This window comes from Megalops cyprinoides, chromosome 3, assembly GCF_013368585.1.
Source record: "Megalops cyprinoides isolate fMegCyp1 chromosome 3, fMegCyp1.pri, whole genome shotgun sequence".
Taxonomy (NCBI): Eukaryota; Metazoa; Chordata; class Actinopteri; order Elopiformes; family Megalopidae; genus Megalops; species Megalops cyprinoides.
In genome coordinates this window covers 43,803,730-43,831,698 of record NC_050585.1, presented here as the reverse complement: position 1 = coordinate 43,831,698, position 27,969 = coordinate 43,803,730, and the positions used below count along the sequence as shown (strand labels likewise).

The 27,969-nt window shown below is 43.0% G+C and overlaps 1 protein-coding gene across 3 annotated transcripts; it reads right to left on the bottom strand.

Annotated features, from left to right (window-relative positions):
• Positions 1 to 27,851, bottom strand: LOC118775641 (septin-8-A). Of its 3 annotated transcripts, none has more exons than XM_036525649.1 (10): positions 27,545 to 27,851; positions 20,366 to 20,480; positions 20,040 to 20,235; positions 18,477 to 18,663; positions 15,343 to 15,504; positions 13,141 to 13,237; positions 9,336 to 9,504; positions 9,033 to 9,165; positions 8,331 to 8,515; positions 1 to 965 (listed from the first exon to the last, which is right to left on the bottom strand). In XM_036525649.1, the coding sequence occupies exons 1-10, from the start codon at positions 27,665 to 27,667 to the stop codon at positions 800 to 802; spliced, it is 1,533 nt and encodes a 510-aa protein (XP_036381542.1). In that variant the 5' UTR covers positions 27,668 to 27,851; the 3' UTR covers positions 1 to 799. The 3 variants fall into 3 exon arrangements, with proteins under 3 accessions (XP_036381542.1, XP_036381543.1, XP_036381545.1); XM_036525650.1 differs by having other exon boundaries at positions 1 to 962; XM_036525652.1 differs by lacking the exon at positions 1 to 965 and adding an exon at positions 5,384 to 7,130 and having other exon boundaries at positions 27,545 to 27,849.
• Positions 27,852 to 27,969: the final 118 nt, after the last annotated feature.

Genomic DNA, 27,969 nt, shown 5'->3' with positions numbered 1-27,969 from the left:
TTCTGTAACACCCTGAATACGCAGAAAAATATGTAACTGTTTTTTTTTTTTCTTCATTTGTTTTTACACACACAACACATTTCATCTAAGTCTCACGAACCTTCTCTGTTTCAACAGTACATTCCTCATGAAAGTTGTTGTTCAATTAAAAATATTCATCAAGTGGGATGTTTCCTCGTTCATTCTTAACATAATGGATGCCTCACCAAAACCCAATCATTTTTTTCCCTATTGAAAATTTGTGGTGATATTTAGTGGATCTCAGCCAGCCTGCTCTATAGCTTCACCCACATTGATATGTCACTACAACCCGTAAAACTAAAGTTACTTTATTTTTAAATGCCATGGCTTACTCACTAAACTTTAAAGTTTACAAAAGCCAGACTGATCAGTTTTTGAAGATTTAAGAGAAACATTTTTTTGACAGGAGGAACAACTCTGGTAAATACAAACAGGGACATTAGCTGAACCAGGAATCAGAAAGATAGGCCATCCAGTCAGTTGGTAAATGGTATTAGCCTGGACAGGGAGACGGACTAGCACAGCACATAGCAAAGAGGGGTTTGCACCCCAGCGGAGAAAAAGAGGAGGGTACAGAGATAAGGAGAACATGGACATGGACGGTCGGGAGAAGATGGGCGCGAAGGATGTCCTCAGTGTTAGTTGTTAGGCGCGGTGGGGAGGTGGGGGGAGGCTGACGATGTGTTTTGGTCTCCGTTTTTTACTTTTTGATTTTCTGATGATCACAGTTCCATGCCCTGGTGATGTCCGGACACCCCCATCTTCCCCACCTGTGCGCTCAGAAGAAGCCCTGCCTCCAGGTGGCGCCGTGGACCAGGCAGGTGCAGCACTGTATGGCCTGCCACCAGCTCTCGCAGTTTAAAGGCTCCACGCTCGCCTTGGCAATCATTACCTTGGAGCTCGAGAGGCTGACTCCTGACTGGTTTTCTGTTTTTACAGATCTGCTAAAGAAAGCACAGGTAGGAATTCATCTTAAACCTTAAATCGTAGACCGAGGGGGAGGGGTTTGCCACACTAATGGTTATATGTATCCAGAACAGTTTAAAGCCACATAAACAGCTTTATGTCATTTGTGTTCTATTGGCGAAATGAAAAACATGGAATTGGTCAGTAATTATCACGACAGGCTTTTGTAATGAGTACCTTGCTTTAGACAAAGAGCAATGTCTTGTTACACACAGCAAAGTTCTCAAGCACGCCGTTATTCTCTGCCTCAGATCTCAAGCACAGAGCTCATCCGCTGCAGAGAGATGGCGGACGAGTACCTCGCCAGCCTGGAGTTCTGCTTCCCGCCAAACGCTGTGTACATATTCGACACAGCCAGAATCGCAAACTTTCGAGCCAACAACCCAGAGCTGGCCCCAGGGAGGGGCTGGAGGCGCATAGGCCGGCCCAGGCGGGCCCAGAAGCTCAGACTGAACAGAGGGGAGGAGGAGGAGGTGGATGAGTTCTATGATGGTTTCAGGTGCCTGTACAATGAGGGGATGGCATTAGAGGTAAGGGACAACAACGCGGGGGGTCTCAATGAGGCCTACCAGGGAGACGTCTCCCCTTGCCCCCCTCTCCAACCTCCGGTCAGCTAAGGTCTCCGCGGGGGTCATGCAAACATTGTGGGGCTTTGTCTACAACTTTAGAGTAACATTTAATGTAGGTTTAAACAGGAGTTTCATTTTTTCCCCTTCAGTTCTCACACGTTATGAGCGGGCTTCACTAAACTGATCAAAAGCTGAGTTGTAATACAAGTTATACCTACTTAAATTGAGTTTCTCAAAGTTATGGACCCAAGGCCTCTTGATAGAGTTAAGGCTACCCCAAGTTGTACAGCCTGAACTTTCACACAGAGAAGTAGGAAGGCCATTTAAGGAGCTTGTAAAATTGGCACCTTCCTACATAACAAATGCTGCACTTTCACATTTACAGGAGTTAAGCTTTTTTCATCTAAATATATTTTGAAAAGCTTTGTTTAAACTTTATTATTATTATTAAACCTATGCCAAGATTCAAGCTAAATGAAATGCACTTTGTCCTTAACTGTGTACTCGCTCTGTCATTACTTTCTGCAACTTTGAGTGTCAAACATTACACTTTAATTATTAGGTAGTTAAGGATAAAGCGCATTATAGTTTGACTGAATTAAGCCACTAATCTGTGAGATTTGGTTGTTCTTTCAGTAGTTTACTACTTTTCCTAGCCATTTATTTGCATTCTTTTGTAAGAAAGGCTTTAATGTCAAGTGACAAACAGCTGCATTTTTTTTTATTGTTCACACATTATGTGTATATATTTTATAAAGTTACATGTAACATATCTTGGAGTAACTGTAGTCTCTGCTTATTCATGTAAAGTAAGTCTATATTCAAATCATTTAAGTTACTGAGGTATTTGTGCATATATCCTTTATGGGAGATTAAGTTGGAATTATATTTTTGTATCTCATACTACTCTTAAAATGGTTTCCATTTTGACTGTACTAACTGTATACTTAACATTTTCTCCTTTGGAAGTTTCATATGTTCATGGAATACTGCTTTTTCAATACTGTGTTTGTACTTTACGGTTTGCTTGTGAAAAACGCCTACTTGCTCCAGAATGTGATTACCTTTTTTTTTTTCTTAAGTATTGTGAAGAAGAGGCAGCGTGAAAGCTATTTCAAAATGTTAAAGGCAGCTAAAAATGGTTCGTCTTGGATAATTTTCTAAGAAATTTCTAAATAAATCTGGCCTTCCAAGCCAAACCCCCATGAGAAAAGAGGGGGAAGATCCTTTTCTTTGGCTGTGACTTGACTTATTTTTATAAAAAAAAAAGGATATTCTGAATTTATAAATGGATGCCTGTCACTTACCTCTGTTGAATGATCCAACCTTTCTGTGAACTGTTCATTCAAACACATAACATGTATAATGAACTGTGGCTTCCCACCCTGCACTTGCTTTTAATTCTCAGAATAGAAGGAAGGAAAATGCCATACATACTGGTCACGGTCATGAACTCATTTGATAAGGAGAGGATAAAAATAAAGATAAGAGGTCATTTGGTAGCAACGGAAAGATTCACAAACACGTTCTGATGTTACTTGGCTGTTGGTTTTGCGCATGTGAGCAAAGACATTAATTAGAATGATTTGACACACTAATGATGTTGAGATTGAGATTTTAATAGAAAGATTTCTACCACCAGATAAATTTACCAAGTTAAGTATACTAATGTAGCCACACTACCTCAATTAAAATGAACATTTTCCTTTTAGAGATCTACCATTTTATGAAAAGCAAAAGTCACAATTTAATTGCAATCAATTGTATGTTATCTCCCTGAATAGCAACAGGGCTATGAGAATTCACATAGTAATTTAGTGTTAGAACAACTATCCCTCAAACACTTGATAGGCATTTTTTCACGCAAATGTAATGTCTGCACAACGGAAGCTTCAGGGTGCCTGTTAAACTGAATCCCCTTCATGGCAAGAACCAGCCGAACTGAGCTGAAGAATTCTGTCAGGCTGACTGGCAGTCATCGTTCAGCTCGAGAGTTTCATCAAGAGTTTCGTTTTTTCTTCTTCAAAGGCTGCTTTCAAGCATCACAACTTGCAGTATTTCTGCTTGGATCAATCTTGTTTAGCTAGCGTGCCATGTCACTGTCCTCCTGTCATTTAAGCGTATGTCCATTAAAGAAGGGGAGTAGGCAGCTAGCCATGAGGCCTAATAACTAGCCAGCTACACCTAATTTCAGTCATTGTAATAAATTACAATAACACAATTAATGGGAATGGGTGAAAAAGATACCCACCAGCCCAGGTATCGTATGTGCTTAGAGGAGTGCATTCTTCTATTTCCATTCTCAGGAAATATAACTACCCCTAACTTTTGTCTTGCTGGGGCAGACTGCACTCATTTGTTGATACACACAAGTCCAAATGACATGAAAATAGTCGTTTATTTTATGTACGGTTCCTCTTTGACATATCAGGTCCTTTAGCCAAAATTCACTTATGTAATATTCCCCCCTCGAAATCCAATAATGGCAGCACAAAGTTTGCCATTCATCCCACTAAAGGCTTTCATATGCAACTTGTGGTCTCAAGTTTCCACAAAGTCCTGAGATTCGTGCACAGCTGAGAAAAAAAAAAGTTGAAAACAGGAGAGTAACCTCAGGATTAGTCTCCCAGTTTATATTTCTCAAGAGTTACAATGGGATCGGCTATGTGGTTAGGAAACCACAGATTAATAACACAAACATGAATGTGCAATATCAGCAAAATATTGTTTACTGCGTAGATAGGGGGAAACAGCAAAGCAACGTACAGTAGATTCCAATTATGGGTTTTTCTTTTTTACTTAAGTCATTGCCCCCTCAAGTCAACTTCAAATACACTGACAAAACTGCTGAATGTGAATCTCAGCACAAGCTACAACACTGATGCATAAAGGTCCATAAGCTGACTCAATGAGGGGTTCAGAGGTGCAGTTTATAATAGTTAATAATGCTGACAGAGCTACATCATACTTATTTCATGCTATAAAAGGCCAGTCAAATTTTATAAAGTTTCAAAACTGTAAACTAATTATATTGTAGGAACACTACTGGATATTGATCTGAAAGAAAGCTTGTTTTGAAGTGCAGGAACAGAGCAAGAAGCAGTTAATTAACTAACAATGTTGCATTACAGAGAGCTACTACCATTGCTTCATTAGTGCAAATACACTGTATTTCAATGGAGGGAAACTACTGTAGGTGACTTTCACAATTTCCCAGTTTTTGTAGATTATAGTAACTGGATAAAGTTAACACTTACAGTATTACATTTTCCTCATATTTCAATTAAACCTTTCACATTCATTGCTGATCCAGGAAACCCCATACTGATTTTATTCATTAATATATCTTTGCATGTAACTGCTCATATCGAAGCTAAAAATACATTTCGGAAAATTGCTCTTCTTCTCCTAAACGTTACTGGCCCTTACATAAGTCTGTTCCTGAGGGAAAATCAAGGTTTGTTTTGGAGAAAAAGTTCCAGCTCAGATACAGATGTCTAATTCAAGGTCATGGAGTTTCCTGTGAGAAGGGAGCTCGGTACAGTCTGGCCTCAGCGGGGTGATAAGTCATCCATTACGTGCTGTCCATGTCACTCACACAACACCGTTACACACGCTTAGGCTGTCCGGTACTGCGGAGGTCAGTATGTTCTGAAAGTCATAGATTATTAACACGCGGAGACACCCCCCCCACCCCCACCCCACCCCCCATGAGAATACTGGTTAAGGGGAGTGGCTCCTTTTGATTTCGCTGCAATTTCTGCATAACGTTCTAGGTACCATTACCCCTCACCCCCCCCCCCCAAGAAAAAAAAATTGAGTGAAGTTTCATTTAATATGTGAAGGTAGCTATCATAGATGCATCGTGTGCATACTGTAACTGCCCTCCACTCTCCAAACGGATAGTACATATTTGTGGTTCTGCCCAATGACATGACTTTGTTTCTCCTAGACACCCATACTACAGTGAGGCAGACAGTTAGCCCTAAACAATTAGGCACACAATTACAACAAAACCCCCTTAGGGATGTGTGGCTCCCAAAATACATGATTGTGAGAAAATGAACAACATTTCAGCCAAAGTCTGATCTTCATTCCAGTCTTTGTTTCAAAATGCCGTGTTTACTTACTTACAACAAAATAATTAATTTGAGGAGATAAATATCAGTGTGTGGGTATTTTTTCCTTTGTTGACTTTTTTTTTTCTTTTTTATGCATGAGGAATACTGAATTAAAACACAAGCAAGTGGAACATCACAAGAAAAAAGCAAATGGCTTCACAGTTTAGTTGCTGTTAATTTCTTTTTTCTTCTTCCAATGGTACTAAATCATATATTATACCAAGTCGTAGAGGACAGAATGTGACCAATGCTCATTCTCAATCCACAGACACTCACAGGTGTAAATGGATGACAAAGTAATGTATTTCATCATTTAGGGAGCGGGCAGTTATTGCTCCATCAAGAACCAAGGAAGACAGGAAATGACATCATAGAATGCCTGTGAGATAGCAAGGGGATGCAGAGGGACACTTCCAAAGGGAGGTTTTGACTTTATTTCCAATGAAAGAGAATTGAGCTCTTCCCCTTTCACAGTTTACCTTCCCACTCTGCAAAGCAAAAAAAAACCCCACATGCAGATCGAAGCACTTTGTTCAGTGGTTGTGTCACCCCAGCTGTGTGGACAAACACCTCTCTCACATCCATGACTTGAAGTATATACAAAGACTCTTACATACAGCATTGTGTGATACTGCTTAGTGTACAACTACTAGGAATGTAGGACAAAGTAATTTGTATATCTGCATAATTTCTAAAGGCAAGTAAGCTCTTAAAATATACACATACACATCTGGATTAATACAAAAACAGCACCAAAAGAAATTCATATTTTGTAGACTTACGACTGGTCTTCTGGTCATATTCAGTGGAAATTATGTATATGTACTTATTAACATACATACAAGTACTTACTGAACTGCTGTTAATGCTATATATGAAGTCATTCATGCCCAGACTGGCTCAGATTTCAGACACCGTTTGAATACTGAGAAAGACTGCCAACATGTTCCCAAACACCACCACTTAGTGTTACCTAATCTACCTTCAGTACAGCACTTGACAACCTGGGTTATCTCTCCAAGAACAGGTTGACATGAATGTTAGTACCATTAACCAAATAATGGAGGACTTTTCAGAGTCCAATGTTTCTGTTTTGCTGTCTTCTTTCCTCAATCAGCCGCTATGAGCCATTGACAAAAAAAGTCTCCAAGAATTTCAAATAATGGATTAAAAAAAGTTCCACGTTACTGAAAAGATGATCGAACCTAGAAAAGGGCATGGCCTTTTTCTCAACCCATTAGCCAATGAGGACCCACAATGCATCTCTCTGTCTCTCTCTTTCTTTCTGTTTTTTTCTGTGTCTTACTCTCCCCCAGTGTCTTTGGTCCACTTACACAGTGTCATGAAGGAATGTAAAAAAAGAAAGCAAACAAAAAAAAAAAACAAGTTGACGTTGCTATGGTGATGGAAGACAAATCCGTGGTCGGCCTGGGTGGCAGTGCCCATAAATTAACTGAAAGAAGAAATGACAAAATCAAACAAAACAAACAAATTAAAATTTGTGGAAACAAATAATACTAATCAATGGTTATGTGTGTGATTCTTTTTAATTCACTGATTTAATAATAAAAAAAAATCCAGGACTATACTTTGCAATGAAAGTATACATTGATATCAAAACTATAACTGAAAACAGTTCCTGTTTCAGACAAATAAATTCCAGAAAGACAAGACTGAAAACTACTGAAGAAGAAACTGAGGGGAAAAGATGAGCAAATGGAGCACAACCTCAGTGAATCACTTTTGACCTCATATTTCACAATTCTGTGCTAGTGGTACTTTCCCTGGTATTTCTATAGAGGGCGCCACAAACCCTGTTTTTTTCCTGAGACGAGAACTTGACGTTTATGAGAAAAAGGCCTTGCATTGCAAATTTAACACGTGTAAAAATTCCACTAACAAAAAATTCTACATTTTTGATTCCTTCCTGGTCTGAAGCCCTGAGCTAATAAAGATTACATATGCCACTGTGGAACCCCTAGGAACCTTGTTTTTCATAAGTAGAAAACTGTATTCTAATGCCCTCCTGATAAGGAATTCTGAGTAGTTTTTACTTACCGGTGACTAACACCACCAACTAATTAACCAAACCCACCATTTAAAATGAGCTGACAATAATTTCTAATGTATTTCTGAAATTAACCACAAAATGGATGAACTGAAGGTTCCAGGAAGTATAGCACATAGCTTCCACAAGATGGAGCCTTCTGGCATTTGTTTTGGATAGAGCTCAGCCTTGCACCTCACAAAAAGGCCTTCCTCCTCGTCTCTCTCAGTTACAGTGTGGAGGGACTGCCATGAAGCTGAGGCCTTCTCTAGATGTTTGTCTGTACGCATTTCACCACCCGGTCGGAGATGTATAATACAACTGCTCTCTCTGCCGTTCGGGGGAAAACAAGGACCTTTGTGTGTGACGCCAGGCTCCGGCCTGAGCTGCCACTTCCAGACTGTCCCTGCTTCACCGTGCCAGGGCCGCCGCTGCTTCTGACACAGCATGACTGTTTCAGTCCTTCCCCAAACCCTCCCCGCCCTGTCCCTTCCCCAGAGTGAGAGGGAGAGAAAGGGAGAGAGGGAGAGAGCAGAAAGGGGAGAGAGATGAACAGATAGATAGAGAAGGAAAAACAGAAGGTGAGAGGAAAGAGAGAGAGCTTACTTTTTCTTATCCTTGTCCTTCTTGAGCGGCTGCGAGGACTGTAGGGACTGTGCTTGCAGGGTTTCGGCCGCCACTTTCCTCCGGTTGAAGGCGTTCATCTCCTCCTCCAGGTCCCTCCTCTTCTCCTCCACCTTGCGCTTCTCCTCCTGGTGCATCCGCTTCAGCTGCTCGAATTTGTCGTGCAGCTGTTGTCCGACAAACACACACACACAAAGCATTTGTCAGCGACTACTTGCATTTCAAGCTTCAGCGGGCCCCAAGAGGCCCCCTGGTGGACATTTCTGAGACAGCTGGGTAAGAAATCGCTCTGTTTTAAATGGTTGAACTGGTAGGGAATGATCTTTAAAATCAGCGGAGAGCAGCACAATAGTGTCACACAGTATCACTGAGGCACAGAATAGCATGTCAGCAGACAGAAAAATATTCCCCTCATACATGTTCTGCGGTGCATGTCAGTTCCCCCCCCCCAAAAAAAAGAAGGAGGTGAGTATAATGAGCACAATGTCAAAGTATCCCTGTCACTGAACTGAGGCAAATGGACCCATTTCGTGACACGAATGCCCTCAGTGCTCTTGTAACTGGAATTCCAGTACAGAAAGCAATTTCGAAAGAGCTTGCCGCTGCGCCAAGTGAGGTTGTTTAGGGGTCCCCATCATGTGACACCCCCACCTCCCCTCTCACCAGTCCCGGTCACTTCCTCACCTCTCTCTCCTTCTCCTTCAGCTCCGCCTCCGTCTCCTTCACTTTGTTCACAAACATCTGCCTCATCTCCTCCTCTTTACGCTGCAGGTCACCCAGGAACTCCTTCCTCTTGGCCTCGTACGTCTCCTGTAGACTGTGGAAGAAAAAGAGGTTAACCCATCGTGTCCACACAATCCTCCACCACCAACATTCTATGATGCAGCACCCTTTAGATTCACGTGAAGCTTTGGTTTTGCAAAGCCCTGGGTCTTCTTTTCGTGTAACTGCTCCTGACGGCTGCCGTCAGAGTTTGCCAGGGCCTACCTGAAGGGCTGGCTGTCGGGGTCCGTGTCCTTGAAGCCCATCTCCTCCAGCTTGCAGCGGCGGTACAGCTCATAGTGGCGGGCATGTGTCTGCTCCCGCAGGTCCTCCATGTTCACTCGGATCAGCATCTCCCGCAGCTTCACGAAATCACAGTGACTCTCGTTCTCCACTGCCAACGACACAAACGGCCCAAGCAGGGTCACATCAGCATCCTCCGCTCCGCTCTCGGGACGGCCGCTCACGGCTCCACCCGGGGTTTCAAAACGCCAAAACTCAACCTGCCTCAACAACTCCATTTCCCTGAGCCAGGTCGTTTCATCCCAACCATATCAATAAAATGTGTGATTCAGTGTGTGACTGCAATGAAGAAAAAAAAATCAATGCATAAAATACTTTCGTCTTTAATACATAAAAATAGGTGGACATCTGGGCTAAACTTGGTCACGGGAAACTGTGGTTCAGCTGACCCAGGTTGACCACAATCTTCCACAGATGTTCACAGCTCCCACACACCAAAGTTCTGCAGTTCTTGCAGCAATCCTTTACATTTAAGGACCTGCATTCCCAGTAGGAGGAAGGGTGGGAGTGAAATTTGATTAAAATGTGTCCCTCGTCTGATGGCCTCTCAAATAATGTGTGAAAGTGCCTTCTGCTTCTTCCTTAAGCCCCCAAAGTCGTTACGAGTCAAACAAGGCACTTCACACAGTGGCATTTAAATTGAGCCCAGGGAGAGTTCGCCGTCAAGATCACTTTTTTCACTTCTGTCTGACCTTTTCCAGGTCCCGGCTGGCAAAGATTTGATATGAATGTTTTAAAAAATAAAATAAAATAAAATCCATTAGTTGTGTTTCTGACCTTAGTGGGGCTCAAGAAGCCCCCTGGTGAGGTTTTTGAAGAAAATCTGGGAACGGTCATGTAAGAGACCTCTGCTTTAATGGTTGGGCTGGTATGGAATGACCCTTAAAATCAGCAGAGAGCGGCACAAAGGAACTAGTACCACACGCTATCGCTAAAGCCCTTGCTGGCCTGTCAGCAGCATACTGCATCTCACAGGGACCCACGGTCCATTTTTATTTTCTTTTCTGCAAAGACCGACACTCCAAAGGGTAGGATGTCAGAGAGCATGTGAACTTTTCCTTAATGAGTAACACATGTTGCACTGTGCCAGGGTTTTGTCTCCTGTTCAAGCTTTCTCTGTGACCCGCTATGAGCATTAAAATGACTAATCGCACAAAGTCTGATTGGGAATGTTAAAACATGGCCTGAGAGATCAAATTGTCTGAGAAATATCTGAGTCCACTGTCTGCTGAGATTAAAAAAAAAAAACAGGCTTTAAATAAACAGCTCCTCCGAGCCGCAGGAGTGAGTGGAGCCGTCCAATCAGATCTGAGCCTGCTGGTTCTGGCAGGTCCCAGCCTCCGGCTCCCAGGGCAGGGATGGACAGTGATCCCATCACCGTGACAACCGTGAGCCCTGCTCTTGCTGAGTGGCAAGAGTGGCGTAGTGGTTAAGGGCCAGGACCAGTAACCAGAAGGTTGTAGGCTCCATACAGCTGTAAGACACTGTTCTGGTAACCTTGATCTCAGCCTAATTCATTCCACGTGAGTAGCTAAGTATCCAGCTGTTTAAATAGATTAATCCATGTCAGATGTAAGCTATGTAAGTCAGTCTGTTAAGCAAACAAATAATGTAATATAATTGAAGACATAAGCAATAAATGTCATGGGGTCATCTAGTAGAGAAAAAAAAACATGGCAGAAAATATTTTAATTAATCCCCTTTTGGGTTTTGGCTTGTTATTTCTTTTTAGGTTCTCACAGTCTCATGTCACATGCATCCTCTCATACAAAGACCAGGAGTCATTTCCTGCCTTTAAGCATTGGCTTCATCCTGCAAGAATTCAAAGTCTGATGCAGAGTCCATGGACTCTAGAGTGCAGCCAGTATTATTAGGGTCCAATGCTACTAAACATAAATGCGGCCATCTTTCTGGTGATAGTATACATGTGTTTACACTGTCCACCATGCTAAGCTAACAGTATTATACCAACAGTAAGAGGGAAATGCTTGCTGACTGTTTAATAAGTAAGTTTATGATCAAAGTCTGAGTGTACATACACCCCTGTATTTGGAGCAAGAAAAGGAGAATCTACATGGAAGACAGGAAACTCAGGAACCCAAGGGCCCTGTCTCCGTGAGGCCTTGAGGGAAAAGCTAAAACATTTGGCATCTGCTGTGTAGCAGCCCGTCTGTGAGAGTGTCCCCGCTGAGACCCAGAATGCAATTTGCTGACCCCTGTCTAAAAGCACCCCGGGGGAACACGTGCATTCAGCACGGGCAAAGGGGGGGGGACACATCACAGACACATGGGGGGGTGAGCGGCTGCGAAGCAGGCAGAGTCACGGAGCCCCTCCCTGCCTGTCACACACATCCGGGGTCAGAGCCCGGAGAACGCGAAAGTGCCGGCTGAGGAGCCACCGCTGCTCTTCGCATGTCACCTCGGCTCTGTGTCACACGGGCATCTCAGCCGGAGCGTCCAGAGACAGCCCAAGCAACCAATCACAGGTACAGACGTCCTACAGCCATCATCTCCCTCACGTCTCTCTCTGTGGCATATATACACTGCAGCGTTTCTAATACTGTGGCTCATCTCTGCCCTCATAAAAGCACAGGTTCTGGATTAAAGCATCGGAGAGAGAGACAGAGCAATGCGTCCTCAATCTCCCTGTGCCACAGTGGAAAAAAACGCTGTAGTGTTTCAGAAGGTTAAGCATGAAATTTTCATAATTCAATGACCCAGTAATTATAAATGTGAACTACCAGCACCACTTGGGTGGGGCGGGGAAGGAGAGAGGGAGGGGGAGTGACGGTGAACTACCAATTCAGCTTCAGGCATCAGACCTACCCCCACAATGAGGGGGACACAGATTTAGAAGGAAACATATTCTGCCCCCTATGTGTCCTTCCGATAATGGCTAATGTGCTCCCATGTGATGATCATTACCATACGCTCCAGACTGGAGGTATCAGTCACACCTGGAGCACCATGTGTATACTATTTTTCCCCCCTCTAACCAATTAATTAGCCTAATTAGGTAATTAGCTATATACATTTACAGCTGTGCATTTTCAAAAACCCTGTCTTGAAAATACTCACTTATCAAAGGCAACAAACATAATCTTTCACAAAAAGAGCTGCGAATTTTCAAAAACCCTGTACTAAAAATATTCACAGAGAATAAGTGACAATCGTAATCTTCAGATATGATACATCATCGACAACAATGGAATAAAAAAACAAAGTGACAATTAAGCTAATACAATAATTAAGGGAAAAAATGAGGAAGAGCGCCCAATGTTCCAGATACTGAGCTGAAACCCCCCCCCCCCCCCCCACCCCGAGCTGTTTTCAGATCAGGTAGCCGTTAGCGGTAAGGACTGAACGAAACATAACCCAGCCACACCATGCCCCGGGGCTCTGACCTGGGAACAGCGGAGAGACAATGGAGAGCTGCATTCCACACGGACTCCCGGCTGGGTTCAAATAACCTCCCCACACCATAGTATTTTCATTCAAAGCAACTTTTCAAAATATTCTGTTTCTCCATAAATCACAACTGGCTTTTTAGCCGGTTCTATCAGCTTGAAAACAAGGCCATTCAAAGGAAGGACCCTTTAGTAAGTCAGGGCACATGTGCATATGGGCACACGTTAATGTTAGCGTTTTTATTGCAGTGTTCAGGAGTACATGAAGGAGGGGATTCGTCTACAAGCGAGAGCCAGAGAAGGAAACCAGGAGCACTTACCCTGCACCACTCCCCAGGGGTACTGCCTTGCCCTCACCATCTTATTCCCCACCTTCACCTCCTCGATGCTCCCCACCACGGCGAAGGGGAGGTGGGCCTGGAAGACACACAAACCACGTTCACCACCAGTTACGCCTCCTCCCTGCACACTTCACCACTTTGGGCACGTTCACCCCTGTTTTTTTTTCCCCATTCTTAATGATTTCGAAAGATTTCTCCGAGGAGACATAACAAAAATCCGACATCTGCCTAAATAAACTCTGTTTCTGTATTAAAAGGAACTATTCATATTCATAAAGATCAAGCTGTTCATATTAGCTGTGGTGCGGCATCAGTCTCTTGAATGACAGAACCACAGGTCCTCTTTACACTATACAAAGACATGGATCCTAGGCTGGCTGTAGAATTAGGAGTCAAAAACACAGATCAATTTTTATCAACTTTTTACAGAAGAGAGCTCCTGAGCTGCCTACAACCATTTCTGCTGATTGCACACACATCACATCGGTATTGTCATTGATGGTATATTTCTGCTGGTGAAAGGGCCTACGGCACATCAGACATCAACTATAATCATTCTGACAGTGAGCCTTTGTGTGGTTTATCCAGTCACTTATTACTGAATTAGAACTGTCTCCGGGCACTATTCAAATGCATGCGATGTTATCCAATACAGTTTACAATTCAGCTGAATTGGTGGTATGGAGGCAAAAAGACTGACAGCTTCAGATTTATCCCTCGTATGAAAGAACAACAACAATCTTGAATCTTAACTGAGTTTTGTCTTAACAGTCAGCACATGGGTGTGTCCAGCAGCTGTCTGGAACACACACTGTTTACCGGGCAAGTCACTGAGAAGGTCCACTCTGATATTAGTTTTGGTATTAAGGAATTTGGCATGTGGTGGCTGGCCACATGTTTAAATAGCATCTTAAATATCGCTAGGTAGTACCTTTCAGATTTGTTGTGATTGTTAAAGCTCAGTAATATGGTGGTGACTTGCCCTGTGGTCCTCAACAAGCCTGCGCTAGTCCATTAGTCCATCCTTAAATAGCCTTTCTCAGACTTGATTTACAAGGCTGGTCACAGCACTAGTTCTAGTGGGGAATCTGAAATAGGTAACTGCCTCTGCCCTCCCTATCTGGACAGTCGGTCAGCAGGAGACCCGGCAAGTGTCTAGACATTCTGACTGAGAAGCGGCCTTCCTCCAAGCTAAACTCCTTTTGTTGTTTTGCACTGTTAGTCATAGCACGCTCTTGATCAACCAGGATGCTTGTCTCAACAAAAGAGGCAGACAGAAACTCCCCCAGGTGATAAAAAAAAGTTAAACTCCAACCTCATTCCTCATTTTCATCCTGTTAGTGAACTGGCTTGCTGCGATACTCTAAATGTTTACAGTATAAAATACATCCCTTCCCTCTGACCCAATGAGCAACCCTACGCAGTCCTGAGCATATGGCCTAAAAGCCTGATGTCTTTACACTTGTATGAAGCCACTGTAAACGTACCGAGGATGTCTCTAGGGGCGGATTATGAAAGCGGGTCTTTGAAATCTGGAGTCCAACCCTTTATGTCTTTTTAAATCTCAATCTGCGTTACGATTTACAAACGGTTTCCAAATCGGAATGCAGATGGACGTAAAAAAAAAAAAAAAAAACTGCCTCTGTAAAGGGAGCCCAACATCTGGGCGGCGGTATCTGGAGACATGCTCAAGCCGTGATTAAGCGTATGTTTCCTTATTGCTCCCAGAATTACCCTGGGCAGCAAACCCTGACATCACGAGGAAAGCACTTTTCGAGTCCAACCTCAGGAACAGAGCAGCGATCCAAGAATGGCTAACCGGAGCTCTGAAGTCATTTTAAAATCGAACCAAAGGGCTTACAGGGGGAACACAGGGATTTCTAGTTTCTAATCAACTAATGGGCTCTATAACAGTTCCATGCCCTGCCAATTTATTTATATAACTCGGGACTGATTGGGTTTACAGCCCGAGACAGTCGCTCCCTTCGTCCCTGGAATGTAACAGTAAAATGGAACATTGGAAAGAGAGAGAGAGGAATCCATTTGAACAAATCTCCTGGCCTGTGGAGGACTGAAGGGAAGGTCAGCTGCTGGTTTTTGAATCAGCTCTCTCAGCTCCTTCAGGGGAAAAAAAAAAGAGAAAAGAAAAACGGGTAGTGAGGGGTGGGGCGGGGGTCTCACGTTCATCGACGAGTTGATCTCCGTCACAGCCTCATCGTCTGTGGGGAACTGGTAGATCTGGACGCCGTTGCTGACCAGTTCGCTCATTATCTTGATCTTGAACTTGTGCAGCTCGCTCTTGGAGATTGTGTCGGCTTTGGCGATGATGGGGATGATGTTCACCTATATGGACAAACCAACAAAGTCAAAGTCAGAATTTTTGAGAAACCGCACCATTTTCCTCAGCAAATGCGGGGGAAAGGTTGGGGAAGAACTGTTGAGACTGGAACACACGGATACTTCTGTGCAAGGACTCAAGGAAACTATTTAAGTTCAGCTTTCACTTTGGAGCAGAATTATGGTTGGAATTAAGTGTGATTACAGAACAGGCTAAACTTTTTAAACAGGACTCCTCCAATAAATTCTGGAGACAAAAAAATATATGACCCTGGCACTCTCTCATGTACAAATACTTTAATTGCAGCTCTCGTAAACAAGTGCAGATGCAACCGTGACGACGGTTTACTTCGACTGGAACCCAAGTAGCAGAGGAAGCCAGAGGAATAGTGATAAACAGCACAGGGCCTCCAACCCTCAGCAATAACAGAAGATCCGTGGGTTTGGTCCAAAGTCTTGACACCACTCCTCCCGTTCCCGAGTGTATGACGCAGGAGGGGTAGAGCTGGGAGCACAGAGACAAACCCAAACCCAAACCACACATCTCACTGCTCAGAGCCGACACGAAAACTAAAACGAAACTAGAGGTTCATTTTATGATGCTCACAGTTCTTCATTCCCCTCATTCTTTGAATGTGAAAGAGCAGGCATTCCCTCTCAGTTTCTACATAATTAAATCCTCACTACGCACAAATCATAAATCATGAGCTACTTAGCTCAAGTTTTTGCTGAGGTAGGTGTGGTGTTTTTAAGTGATAATTGTGCTATCCTTGGAAAGGAATAATTTTTCCCAAAAGGGTTATGCATTTCTCCACTCACTCTATGAAAAGCTCTGGCTAGTAGCCAGGCCAGCTTGTGTCATCAATTGGAGGCTCAGGTTCTAGTCTTAGAGAAACCTATTCAGAAAGCTCAGTAATGGAAGTTATTAGTTGACAAATGTGATAAAAAAGATTAAAATATATTTTCGTTTTACTGGAGTTCTCCTTTGGCATGTTAGTCCATAGCAGCATACTGTCCATTCATTGCAATTCCTTGATCATAGTTTGAAAGACAATGCAAGTCTCAAGAGGAAAAGAGACACCGTGCGTTAGGGTAGCATGTGCACTGTGTCTGTATTAAAAGGAAAGGAGACCATACACACACCTTTCAGAGGTGCTGGGAAGTAAAAAATTACACTCAGCAGATATTAAAACATCCACACGTGGGTGTAATGCTCCCTAAAGGGAAACTTTAATTAAACTGGGAACTCTACAATATTACGACCATGGAGGCCTTTGTCAGGTCTACTTCACTTCTACAGTATGTCATCTGTATAGCACTGTTTACAGATTCAGTTTGGTTTGCCTCTGCATTTCCTACTCAAAGGCTCTTGTTGAAAAGGACACACTGAAAGATAACAGGCAATGTGAGTGGAAATGGACAAAGCTGAAAAGCGTCTTCATCCTCCTCAGAAGGGCTGGTGACTCCCTTGGTGCGCCGTACAACAGCCTGCAACATCACCTACTCCTGCCAGGGAGTGCGAATTTCTCTACTGACAAGTCTCTCCAGCGCCTCCGCTCTTCACACCAGACCGAAGGCCGGGCCCTCAGCCCGTCAGCTTCACACCCTCGACACCACCACTCAAAGGCTGCTCCCACAGTGTCTGCAGGGGTCACGACCCCTGAGGCCCCTCCCCTCCACGCTTTCACCTCCAGGCACGCGCCAATGTCAGTCTGCTAAACCGCTGCAGTTGAATGAAAGTGAAGTCGGCGATCAATGAGCTAAATTTCCACCGAGGGAGATAGAGGAGTGACACATAACACTGCATTACCATAATCTGTGGCATCTTGCCCACACCACCCACACTCAGCTGCTTTTAAAAGGATTTTGTGTGAAAAGCCACAACTTGAACAGGCCCTCACGGACTTAACACTTACTGCCCCTTTTATTTTCTGTAACATTTGCTCAGCAGACACACTCATCCAGAGCGAGTATCAGGGTTATGTGCAATTATGTGGAGGTTTACTCCAGGGTATCTTTTGAAATTGTACTTGGCATGGTATAGTCCCTATATCATATATACTGCGTTCCATTTACACTTTGATCTCAGCATGCACCTGTGATCTCAGTACCACGTTTTGGCACTGACACTTGTTAAAACCTGGTGGTGTGCCGTTTGAGAAACTTTTCCTGCCACTTTATTGCTGTGCTGTGGGTGACAGCGTCTGCTAAATAACAATAATGTACGTACATACATACATACATAAACAGCTTACATAACCATCCATTTGTACGGCTGGATGCCCACTGATGCACTACGGGTGATGCACCTTGCCCAGGGGCGTAACAGCAAAGATACCTAGGAATCTCACTGCCCTGCTCCTCGCCACCACACCACACTGCTGCCTGCCATTTCCCTCTGTACAGACACAGGTTCAGTACACATATCCCCTCAGAGCTGGCCCAAACAAATCACACAGCGCCAAACCCTCATACACTGAACAGCCTCCAGCAGAAAGCAGGCCCAGCTTGACGCCGCTGTAAGGCGGACGTGTCCGACGGTGGAGTCGTATGGCCGAGGGGGCCCCACGATGGAGCCCCGCTTGCACGGATTTCTGGATTCTATCTGGAATTTCCTCCCGGCCTCCACCGACACTGAATCCGGCTCAAACTGAAAGGAATTAGAAAGGAACCCTGCCTAGCCCGAAACATACACATCTGTGAATGAAATGCATACTAATAAAAGGCATAAGGGGTGGAATCTGGAGCTGCACCGAGGCTGAAATGAAGACACTTTTTTCTGTTGTTCTTTCTATCTTTCTCTCTGTTTTTCTCTTTCCTTCTGACTTTCCTTCATTATTTTCCCTTTTTCCTCTTTCCTTCTTTCCCCATTTCCTTCTTTTCCTCCTTCTTGAGGTACCTGATGTTAACACTGAGCACATGCATTCAGGAGGGCCATGCAGAGTCCTGGTATATGTCCCTGTGCTTGGCTTCCTCACCTTGCTGTCCAACTTCTTCATAGTGACCAAATCCAGGGATTTGAGAGAGTGTCCCGTGGGAGCAATGAAGTACAGGCAGATGTGAATCCTCGTGTCATGGTAGTTGAATAGGGAGCGCTTGATTTTCAACTCTTCCTGAAGGTAGTTTTCAAATTGTGTGTCAATGTAGTCCACAATGGGTTTGTAGCTGCAAAAGACCAAATCAAAAAGACAACAAATGAACAGTACTGCCTTTCTCAGCCTTTTTTTTTTTTTTGCTCTGGACAAAATGTGTCATTCTTAATTGTTTCTATCAAATTTCACGTACAGCCAGCTATTATACAAGACCGCTTTGTCTGTCCAAGGGAGACTGTCACACAAACAAGTTATCATCATCTGAAATCAATAGCAGCATCAATTATGCATGTCCTCTCTACTCTCTAACTACATAACATCAACCCAACTGCACAGCCTAGACTTACAGAGCAGAACAGAGGACAAAATCAAATGTTGCTTATCTATTTTTGAGGATAAGTCATATAGTACAATTATGTGGACTGAAAAAAATGACTTGGAATACACCATGACAAAAAGGGAAAACCCATTTCAGTTGAGATTCAGCAACTCTAAACCTTTAGTATATTCTAAAAGGAGACCAGGCAATGTAAGTTTTTAAGGGTGCAAGGCCTGCTGATCTTTTTACCAGTTCTCTTCATTGCTTAATTACAGTGATTATCTGACTAACAAATCACCCTGGTGTTCTAGGATTTAATGTGTCACTAATTTAAACTATAACCTGCAGGACTTCAACCTTCCACAAAGGGGACTGTTAAATTGTGAGATGATAAGATTAACACAGCACTAGAATATAATAAACAATAGCCTATACGTTAAGGTTCTACTTAAGGAGAAGGCTAATTTGAGCCCTATAAGTCTGCACCCATGGCTATGTCTTTAAGAGAATCTGAGATCCCTGCACTTGGCTTGTTAGCGACTGTTTGTTTGTAATGTAAAGACTTGCCAAGAAAACATTTAACCTCTCTCTTGACATCTCCCAGCATTTTTTTTTCTTTCCCAGAATGCACATCTTAGGAATTCTTGAAGCTTTCTGTCTGTGGCATTTCTGCTGGAAGTGTTGTCCCAAACTAGATGAATTATGGTAGTGTTCTTCCCTCTGTGTCATGCTGAGAGTGAAGAAGCCCTCTGCCTTCCTGGGTCACACAAACACTCATTCCCACAGCTGCAGCTCAAACCAAGAATTTCCTCTCCTCTCTCACCCATCCCCACCCCCCCCCCTCTCTCCCTGCCAAACTTTCTCATGTCTTTTCAAACTGCATTAGTTCTGCCAGTCATCTCCTCTCCATATCTCCTCTCAGCTCCCTGGTCCTGCTTGCCTATTCGTTACACTGCAACAGCCAAGACAGTACAAACCCATTGGTCCTTTGCTCGTACACATTGGTACCAAAATGAAACACAGGACTATATGTGGTGGGGTGGGGGGCGTAGGGGAGCTACTGAGGGCAACCTTATTGGTTCCCATCAGCTTGTTCCTTGGGTCCCTGCAATTTCTACATGGCGGCCCACCTCTCCTCTTTGTTGATCTGGTCCCCAAACCCAACCGTGTCCACAATGGTCAGCTTTAGGTGGACGTTGCTCTCCTGCAGGTCATATGTTCTGGGTCGCAGGTATACCCCATTCTGGTAGTGGCTGGCCTCCTCGTTCTCGAATGTCGTGTTGAAAAGCGTGTTCATTAACGTCGACTTGCCAATACCCGTTTCCCCTGTGAAACAAGGGGCAACGTTTAATGAACACCTTCTAGAGCGTCAAGGCTTCTCTGTCAATTTAGCCACAAAAATGCTGCCTCAGGAAAAAAAATAACTAAGAGTTTCCAGCAGTGTCCATCTACTTACCCACACAGAGGATGTTGAAGCAGAAACCCTGTGTCACCGATTTACTGACCAGCTGGTCAGGAAGGCTGTCAAAACCAACATGGCCGCCCAGGCTCAAGTTCCGCTTTTCTTCACTCTGAGGAAAGATTCAAACGGAAAGATAAATACATTAATAATTTACTCCAAATTTCTGACAGGTTTGTTTTGTCCTTTGACAGTGTGTCATATAACATTATTACGGTTCTAGAGTGTTGAATTATTTCAGAAAATATACAGTTCTGCAATTCACAAACATAGAAAAAATGTAACAACTTGATTGCATGCAGAATGCTGATGCAACATTAAAATAATAATGAATAAATATGAAGACACAAAACAAAACCTAACTGCATCCTGCACAACATTCACAATTAAGTCAAGTGGCTTAATTGATCCCATTACACAACTCTTGAGAATGTTAAACAGAGGCTGTCAACCAAGGGAACAAGTCTCCCCAGGTGCACTTCAAAGGGTTCTGGGGAAAGCTGGTGATCATTGTAAATACTCACAGATAATGACAAAACTACAGGTCCCAAATCAAAGTCCTTGAGCACTTACGTTAATAAGGTCCATAACTTAAAGCCTTGGATTGAAAATTGGTACAAGTAACACAATACAATAAAACAAACCTGAATACAATACAATCAATACAATACAAATACTGATGTCAAATATTTAATGACATATAAGTTGGCCATTTTTAATGAGAATCTATTTTATATGCAGGTCAGCCTCACATGATTAGCTTCACACGCAAACTGAGCTTCCAGAACAGAGCAAAGAGTCCTCGAATAGTAACAAAAATAATACTGTCAGTGCGTTGGTGGTGTTGCAACTTCAGAGAGTGACAAGATAGACTGGCATTCCATACTTAATGGTTTTTATTTAAAAACAGATGGAAGTTTCTGCCTGGCAGAAGTCCTTATTCTCCTCATCTTGCTATGCGGAGTCCAAGCTCATGAGATGTTTGGAAATCCTTGCATCATATTGCAAATCCCAATAACATTGCCATATACAGTGAATAGGAAATAGCACTGCCCTATACAGCAAATATGAGTAACTCTGTTATTTTGTGATGTAAGGGTTGAGGCAGGTAACACCTAGAGATCAATGTACACATCTGAGCGCTACTGGCTGAGCCTCTCCCTGTTAGGGCGCATACTTGGCGGGTGATGTCATCGGAATCGGCCAGAGAACCCGAGAAGGCTGTTATGACTACAACAGAGGGCACAAAAGGAATGCAACTAAATCTGTCCAAATATTTTTTTAGCCCACTTTCTTTTTTCTCTGGGATCGATACAAATCACACTAACCAGCAACTGTTCTATGAAAAATACTTAATGCTTTGCGATGAATACGTACAAGGCAAATAGGGGAGGGGATGAAAAGAAAAAAAAAAAGGTTTGCACGTTACTGGGCTGCTTCTTACACAACGAGAAGCAGTCAGGCCATGGAAAGCAGGTCTTTTCAGACCGCTGCTGCTAAATAGTCCCAGGATGATGAAATGCTACCCCTCCCTGGAGAATTAGGCTCCTCACTCAAAAGGAAATGGTAGGACGCTTGGCTGAGAGGAGCAATAATTTCTTTTGACTTCAGTGAGACTTAATCAATGTCTTCTGTGCAATGCGCAGTCATAACTGCTGACGTCTGTGCATGAAAGCAGAGTAACAGAAATATATATATACATATATATATATATATATATATATATATATGCTCACAGTATGCAGTCAGCGAAGCATGCAAAGCCAGGGTTGTCAGTGTTGTGTCTTTCAGCCAGATGGGCCATGGAACAGGACAGGGCATCATTTGGATGGGCACACCCAGACCATTTCCTCCTACACCTGATTCCTCTATCTCTCTCTCTCTCTCTCTCACTGCCTCTCTCTCTCTCTCTCGCTTGCTCGCTCTGTCTCTCAGCTCCAGCCAACTGGCAAGGAAATCATTTGCGCCACAGCGACGTGCTGCTAACACAAACAGAACAATCGATGGGACATAAAAAAAAAAAGAAAAAAAAAATGCAGATGGTTAGACGTGGCCACCGCGTGGCACCAAACCAGCACCCCCCCACCCCCCCACCTCCCCACCAAAAAAGATAACAAGTCTATCTTTCATGTATCTGTGACAATGGGGCCCACAGCTGTCTGGCTGCCTTTTTACGATCCCGTCACTCCGCCTTGTCCACCGGAGCAGAACAGAACACAAGAGGAAATAACAGAATAGAGGACAACAAGAACACTCTGCAGACATTTTAGGGGGGGAGCCTCAAGCTTAGATTACATTACATTACCCTACATTACAATTTGGAGGCCTCAAGCCTGAATTGCATGACATTACATTTTAGAGGGGGGCAAGACCAGATTACGTTACATGACATTTTGCCACATTCAGAATTCTTTCAGGCAGCTAAAATACAAACCCTAAACTAAAGGAAATGCCACAGACATTAACTTCAGCACAACCCAGGACATAAGTAAATGGGTTTTGTTATTTTTTGTTTTATTTCCCCAAGAGTGTTTTGTTAAAATTTGTATCCACAATGGCTCTGGGTCTTACATTTTGCAATTTTGTCTGCCCAGCTATGCTAATATGTTATATAAACCTAAGCCACCAGCATGCTGGCCTTGACGTTTCTGCAATAATTCTGTTGTTTACTTGAAAAAATGGATCTCTGTAAGAAGTATCTTCAAAAACATGATACCAGCACTACATAAAACGCCCTTGTGTTATGTCTGTATCACCAAAATAGCCACACTACCAACAAAACAGTGTGGGCAGACTTCAAATGCATATTAAAATATTCTGGACTGATTCACAGAAATGCTAAGATTACTGAACTACTTCTGCAGGTCTCTAGTCGACTAGAATCCATGAATACTCTAGGAAAATATTATTTCAAGCCTGTAAAAAGAAAAATGTCTACTTTAAAGAGGTCACAAAATTCTTTATTGTTATATTTAGCCTTTATTATTATGTTTACACTTGATCCCTACCCCACTTAACTAGAGAGACTGCCACACAAAATCTAGACTAAATACCTACATTTGAATAAATTGAGTCTATAGCTTTTGCACATGTTCAGAAGAATGTGCAATTAAAATGCCAGCAATCTTCACTCTAAAACTGATCCAGTTAAAAGTATACTGTGCAGATGAACAAAACCTGCCAGAAAAAATATGTAAATTTAGGAGATAAAATTGTGATGTGAACGGAATCGAAATTAGAGAGCACAGAAAATGTGAGCACATTATTTAAAGAGGTGGGCCACGTCTTTATGGTTATCATGAAAGCGACTTAAGATATTGCAGAATATTGGAAGGAAACTCATTCCACCAGAAAAGAGAGAGGGACCAAGATTCAGCAGAGACAAACAAGAAAAAGAAGATGAAACCGACTACTAGATCTACATTCACATTTAATTGTTTGGCAGGTGCAATTTATCCAGAGCAACTTAACGTGAGTTACAAGTTTATCCATGCTTTTTTAAAATGTAATCCACTGGTACAGCTGGACATTTACTGATGCAGCACTGGGTTAAGCACCTTGCCTGAGGGTACAACAGCACCACCCAAGTGGGGAGTCGAACCAGCAACCTTACGGTTACGGGCGAAGTCACTTCCCACCGTCCCCATGGCTGCCCACTTGAGCATTTCAGCAGAAGAGAGGGAGCACGCAGAGAAAGCACACTGAAAACTAACGTGAGCGGAACGGTCCACACAGCAGTGAGGAAGACGAGAGGACACAAAGGGAAATCTGAGCAACACGAGAGAGCCAATGGAGGGAGGCGTACAAGCCAAGCACAAGCAGGGGAGAGAAACACAAGGAACAGGGACAGGCCTAAAAACAGAATCCTATATTAGTGGGAATGGATATAAACTGCACAATGGACAGCAAGACGAGAGTGAAATACAGTGACCAAGATGAAACGGCAGGGAAGAAAACAAGTGAAGCCTAGACATGCAGCCGCACTGTACTCTTTCATACCGAAGCGGAGCAAATCATATGGAGATTGTTAATGGCGTGATTAAAATACAAAGAGGATATAAAAGATACCGGCAATAAGAAAGGCATAACAACAGTTCAGTGGTTCTGAATTAAAATATCGACCGCTGTCCGTTGTTGGTCTAGATCAAACACTTAACGATCTAAAGGGGCCCATATCAATTGGCGTTCAATTACATAATCAGACCCAAAATAGAGACTCACAGCAGAACAAAAATCAATGCCTGTGATCTTATACCCTTTGAACTAGTTTTAACTCCTGGAATTGCTAATTGATTGCCTCACGCAGTACTACACAGCAGCAATGATGGCAAGCTTGTGCGGCCTTTATCTGTACACTGTCTATATCACAGATTCAGAGCTGCGTACTAGGGATGTATATTTCCATTAATGTGATATTTCTGTATTTCTCTGGCTCCAAGTACTGAATATTCAAACCATCGAAACCCATTCCCCAAGCCCCCCCTCCCTCTCCGTCCCCAACAACACACACACTGTGTAAAACTCTGCTTCTGTCTGTGTAAATATTGACTCAGTGCAAAAAAGAGCTGCACTCTTTCACACCTTCAGGCATGAAACACCACCGAATTTTGTTTAATGCAAGGTTCCCAGGTTCTCCTTCATTACTGTTAATGAGAAAGGATGAATCCCTGGTTTTCCCTTTTTTTTTTAGTTAAATTAGTGTTCAAAAACTGAATCAACTAGTGATCTCACCCAAGTATATTCAAATAATTGGTCTCATCCTAAGTGCTCACCTTATGCATATTTTACAACATCGAAATTTTTGATACCCTGTTTGCGACCCATGCGAAAATTAAATATATTGTAATATATTGAGAAATATGTTGTTCGGTTCAAGAATATATTTCAAATGCATTTAAAATATATTGGAAAATACAAAAAAAACAATTTTTCAATTTTCAATATATTGACTAAACTGAAAGTATATATTTTCTACAATATATTCTCACTATATTATTATTTCTTTATGGGGACACCACTGAGGTTACCTCGTTGCCCAGGCAGACGACATCGGAGTCATTATGAACAGAACTATTTTCACATCAGATTGAGTGTGTTAGTGATGGGCTCCAGATTGCTAGGCACGTCTCTGTTCACACACTTCACATGCAATTCTGCAGAAACCGAAACAGGATATTTAACATATGCATCCCCATCCTTTTTCATTGGCAAGCTGAACCCAGTGAAAAGTCCAAAAACTGTCCTAAAAATGAAAAGGGGAACTCACACAGCATGCCAAATCTGTCTCTGCATGAGAAGGAGCATAGACCAGGCAAAGCGCTTCACACAACAATCATCTGTTTGAGTCGCTCAGTACTCTTGACACACACAGACAGCACAATGGAGCCTTTCTTGAACCGTTACTTCACTGGGCCACAAGATTTCCATGTCCTCTGCCCTCGGAAATAACTCATCAGTGAACAAATATACAAAACTTTGCACCCTTCCCGGTAGATTTTGTATTCAAGCCGAAAATTGCAAAGCGTGACAATTTTTTCCCAGTCATTGAAAAAAACGTACCAGTAACGTAACGTACCAATAAGTGGTAGCTGATAGCATTTTTCCCCATGGAGTCAGTGACATGTCCTTGACCTGGGACAGTTTGGCTGTGGTGTCTGTTTTACAAGGATGCCCTTATTTGCACCTTTTCATAATGTAGCGGCGACGAGAACATACTGACATTACTTTGAGGGAAGCCGCAGTGAGTGAACGAGGGAGTAGTGAGTGGGCGAGGGACACCACCGTTTCAAGGGCGGCTTAGAAATGCAATCGGCAAAGGAATAGAATATTAACAGAGTTAATATAATATATAACAGAGTTTACTACATACTACATTCTAACGCACGAGATCCGTTGTCTTGTTTCATCCAATGCAATGCCGCTGGCTTTCAGAAAGATTTGACTTTACCTTCGCTCTCCCTCAACTGAGGAATTCGTGGCAACCTGCGAGGGGGTGGGTGGCTGCTAATCTACTTATCCACGTACGTAACGCCAAACCATCCAATCCACCAAGTCAAAGAATCTCCTTATCACTTGACTGGAAGTTAAACACTCCCGTCAAGACTCACGGCGTCTGTAAATATAACATTAGTATTTCACTTTACACAGTATTATTTAGCCTATTGTGTTGTTGCACCAGTTCCACACTGGTTCGGCGAGCCATTTAAAACTGTCACCGACCTTTTTTGTTGTTCTACACTGTAATTAGCTGTAACGTTACGAGGGAGCTGCTCTGCTTCGTCTTCAGATTGTTCGATTTCAAACAGGCCAGTGTAAACAAACCGGTCCAGCCAAAATTGAGGCTTGTATTCAGATGATGAGTGTATAACGCCGCAGTTTCTTTCTGCATATGGTTCATTACTGCTTAGTATTTTCATTTAGATAAGCAAACAAAAATGGAACTCCCAATATTGGCTAGTCGTATAGCATTCCTTTTTTCTCAGTGGACGCTCCCAATCACAGTAGACCTACCAACAGATGCATTCCAAAATCGTCGGTGGTTTATTATTATTATTATTATTTTTAAACAAAAAAGAAATATTTGCAACGTGTACGCTCACTATGCTTAATGCACAAGATGGGCTACCATATGTCAACAACAGTTCCACTTACGTATCATTCAGACAACCGTATCTGATGAAGCCTCACCTAACCTGAGGTTTGCCTACAAAAAGCACGCAATGTTGCATGCCTATGTTGCAATGAGACACGCTACACGGTAAATGGTTACAGTCCTTTGGCGTGTTTTATCCCATGGAACTGCAGATTTGGCTAAGTTAAAACTATCGATAACGTTTTCAAAACACCACCGGTCTTCTGGTCCAGAAACTCGTCACCATACGATAGCTGGACTACAGCTCGTTCACCCAGTACCACCACTGGCGCAGTTCTGTCTTTAGAATTACAGTGTCTCAGTTGCTTCATCTATTCAATCTTTTTTCCATTCAGAGTAACACACAACGTGGCTAGATTAAATTCTCATCAGGACCAGTCAGATATTGAAAGGCAAATCACTACCACCATCACCGTAGTAGCCTGCTCGCCAGCTATTACTTGTGTGGCAAAAATGATGACTGCGTTAAGGAAGGACCAACAGCAGCTGCAGATATCGGAGAAATCAAACCAGTGCATACTTACGGAAAATATGTCTACATCCGTGGCAGCCATTATGCGGAGTGTGAGTGTTTTATTAACAGCCTGGGCGAAAGGGGTACTTCGTTTCGCTCTCTCCGTGACACAGTTGAAGAGGCTCTGGTACATCCAATATGGCTACTTCCTGGAAACTCCCACTTCTCTTTGGAATGCCATTCTTAGGGCCACACAAGCCGGGACAGGGCAAGCGTCACACTATCAAAACCGTTTGCAAGTGGACCACATTACATCCGCTTTCTTGGAATACTGCACGCAGACCGAGGCACACCACGCCGGTGCAGTTACGGCTCGAAAATGGACACATAAACAAAAGTACACATAAACACAGTCAGGTTTTTTGGTAATGTTGGGTCACCGTGCTCGTGAGCGCTCTCGGGATCTGTAGTCTCGTAGGCTGTTACTGCTGTTTA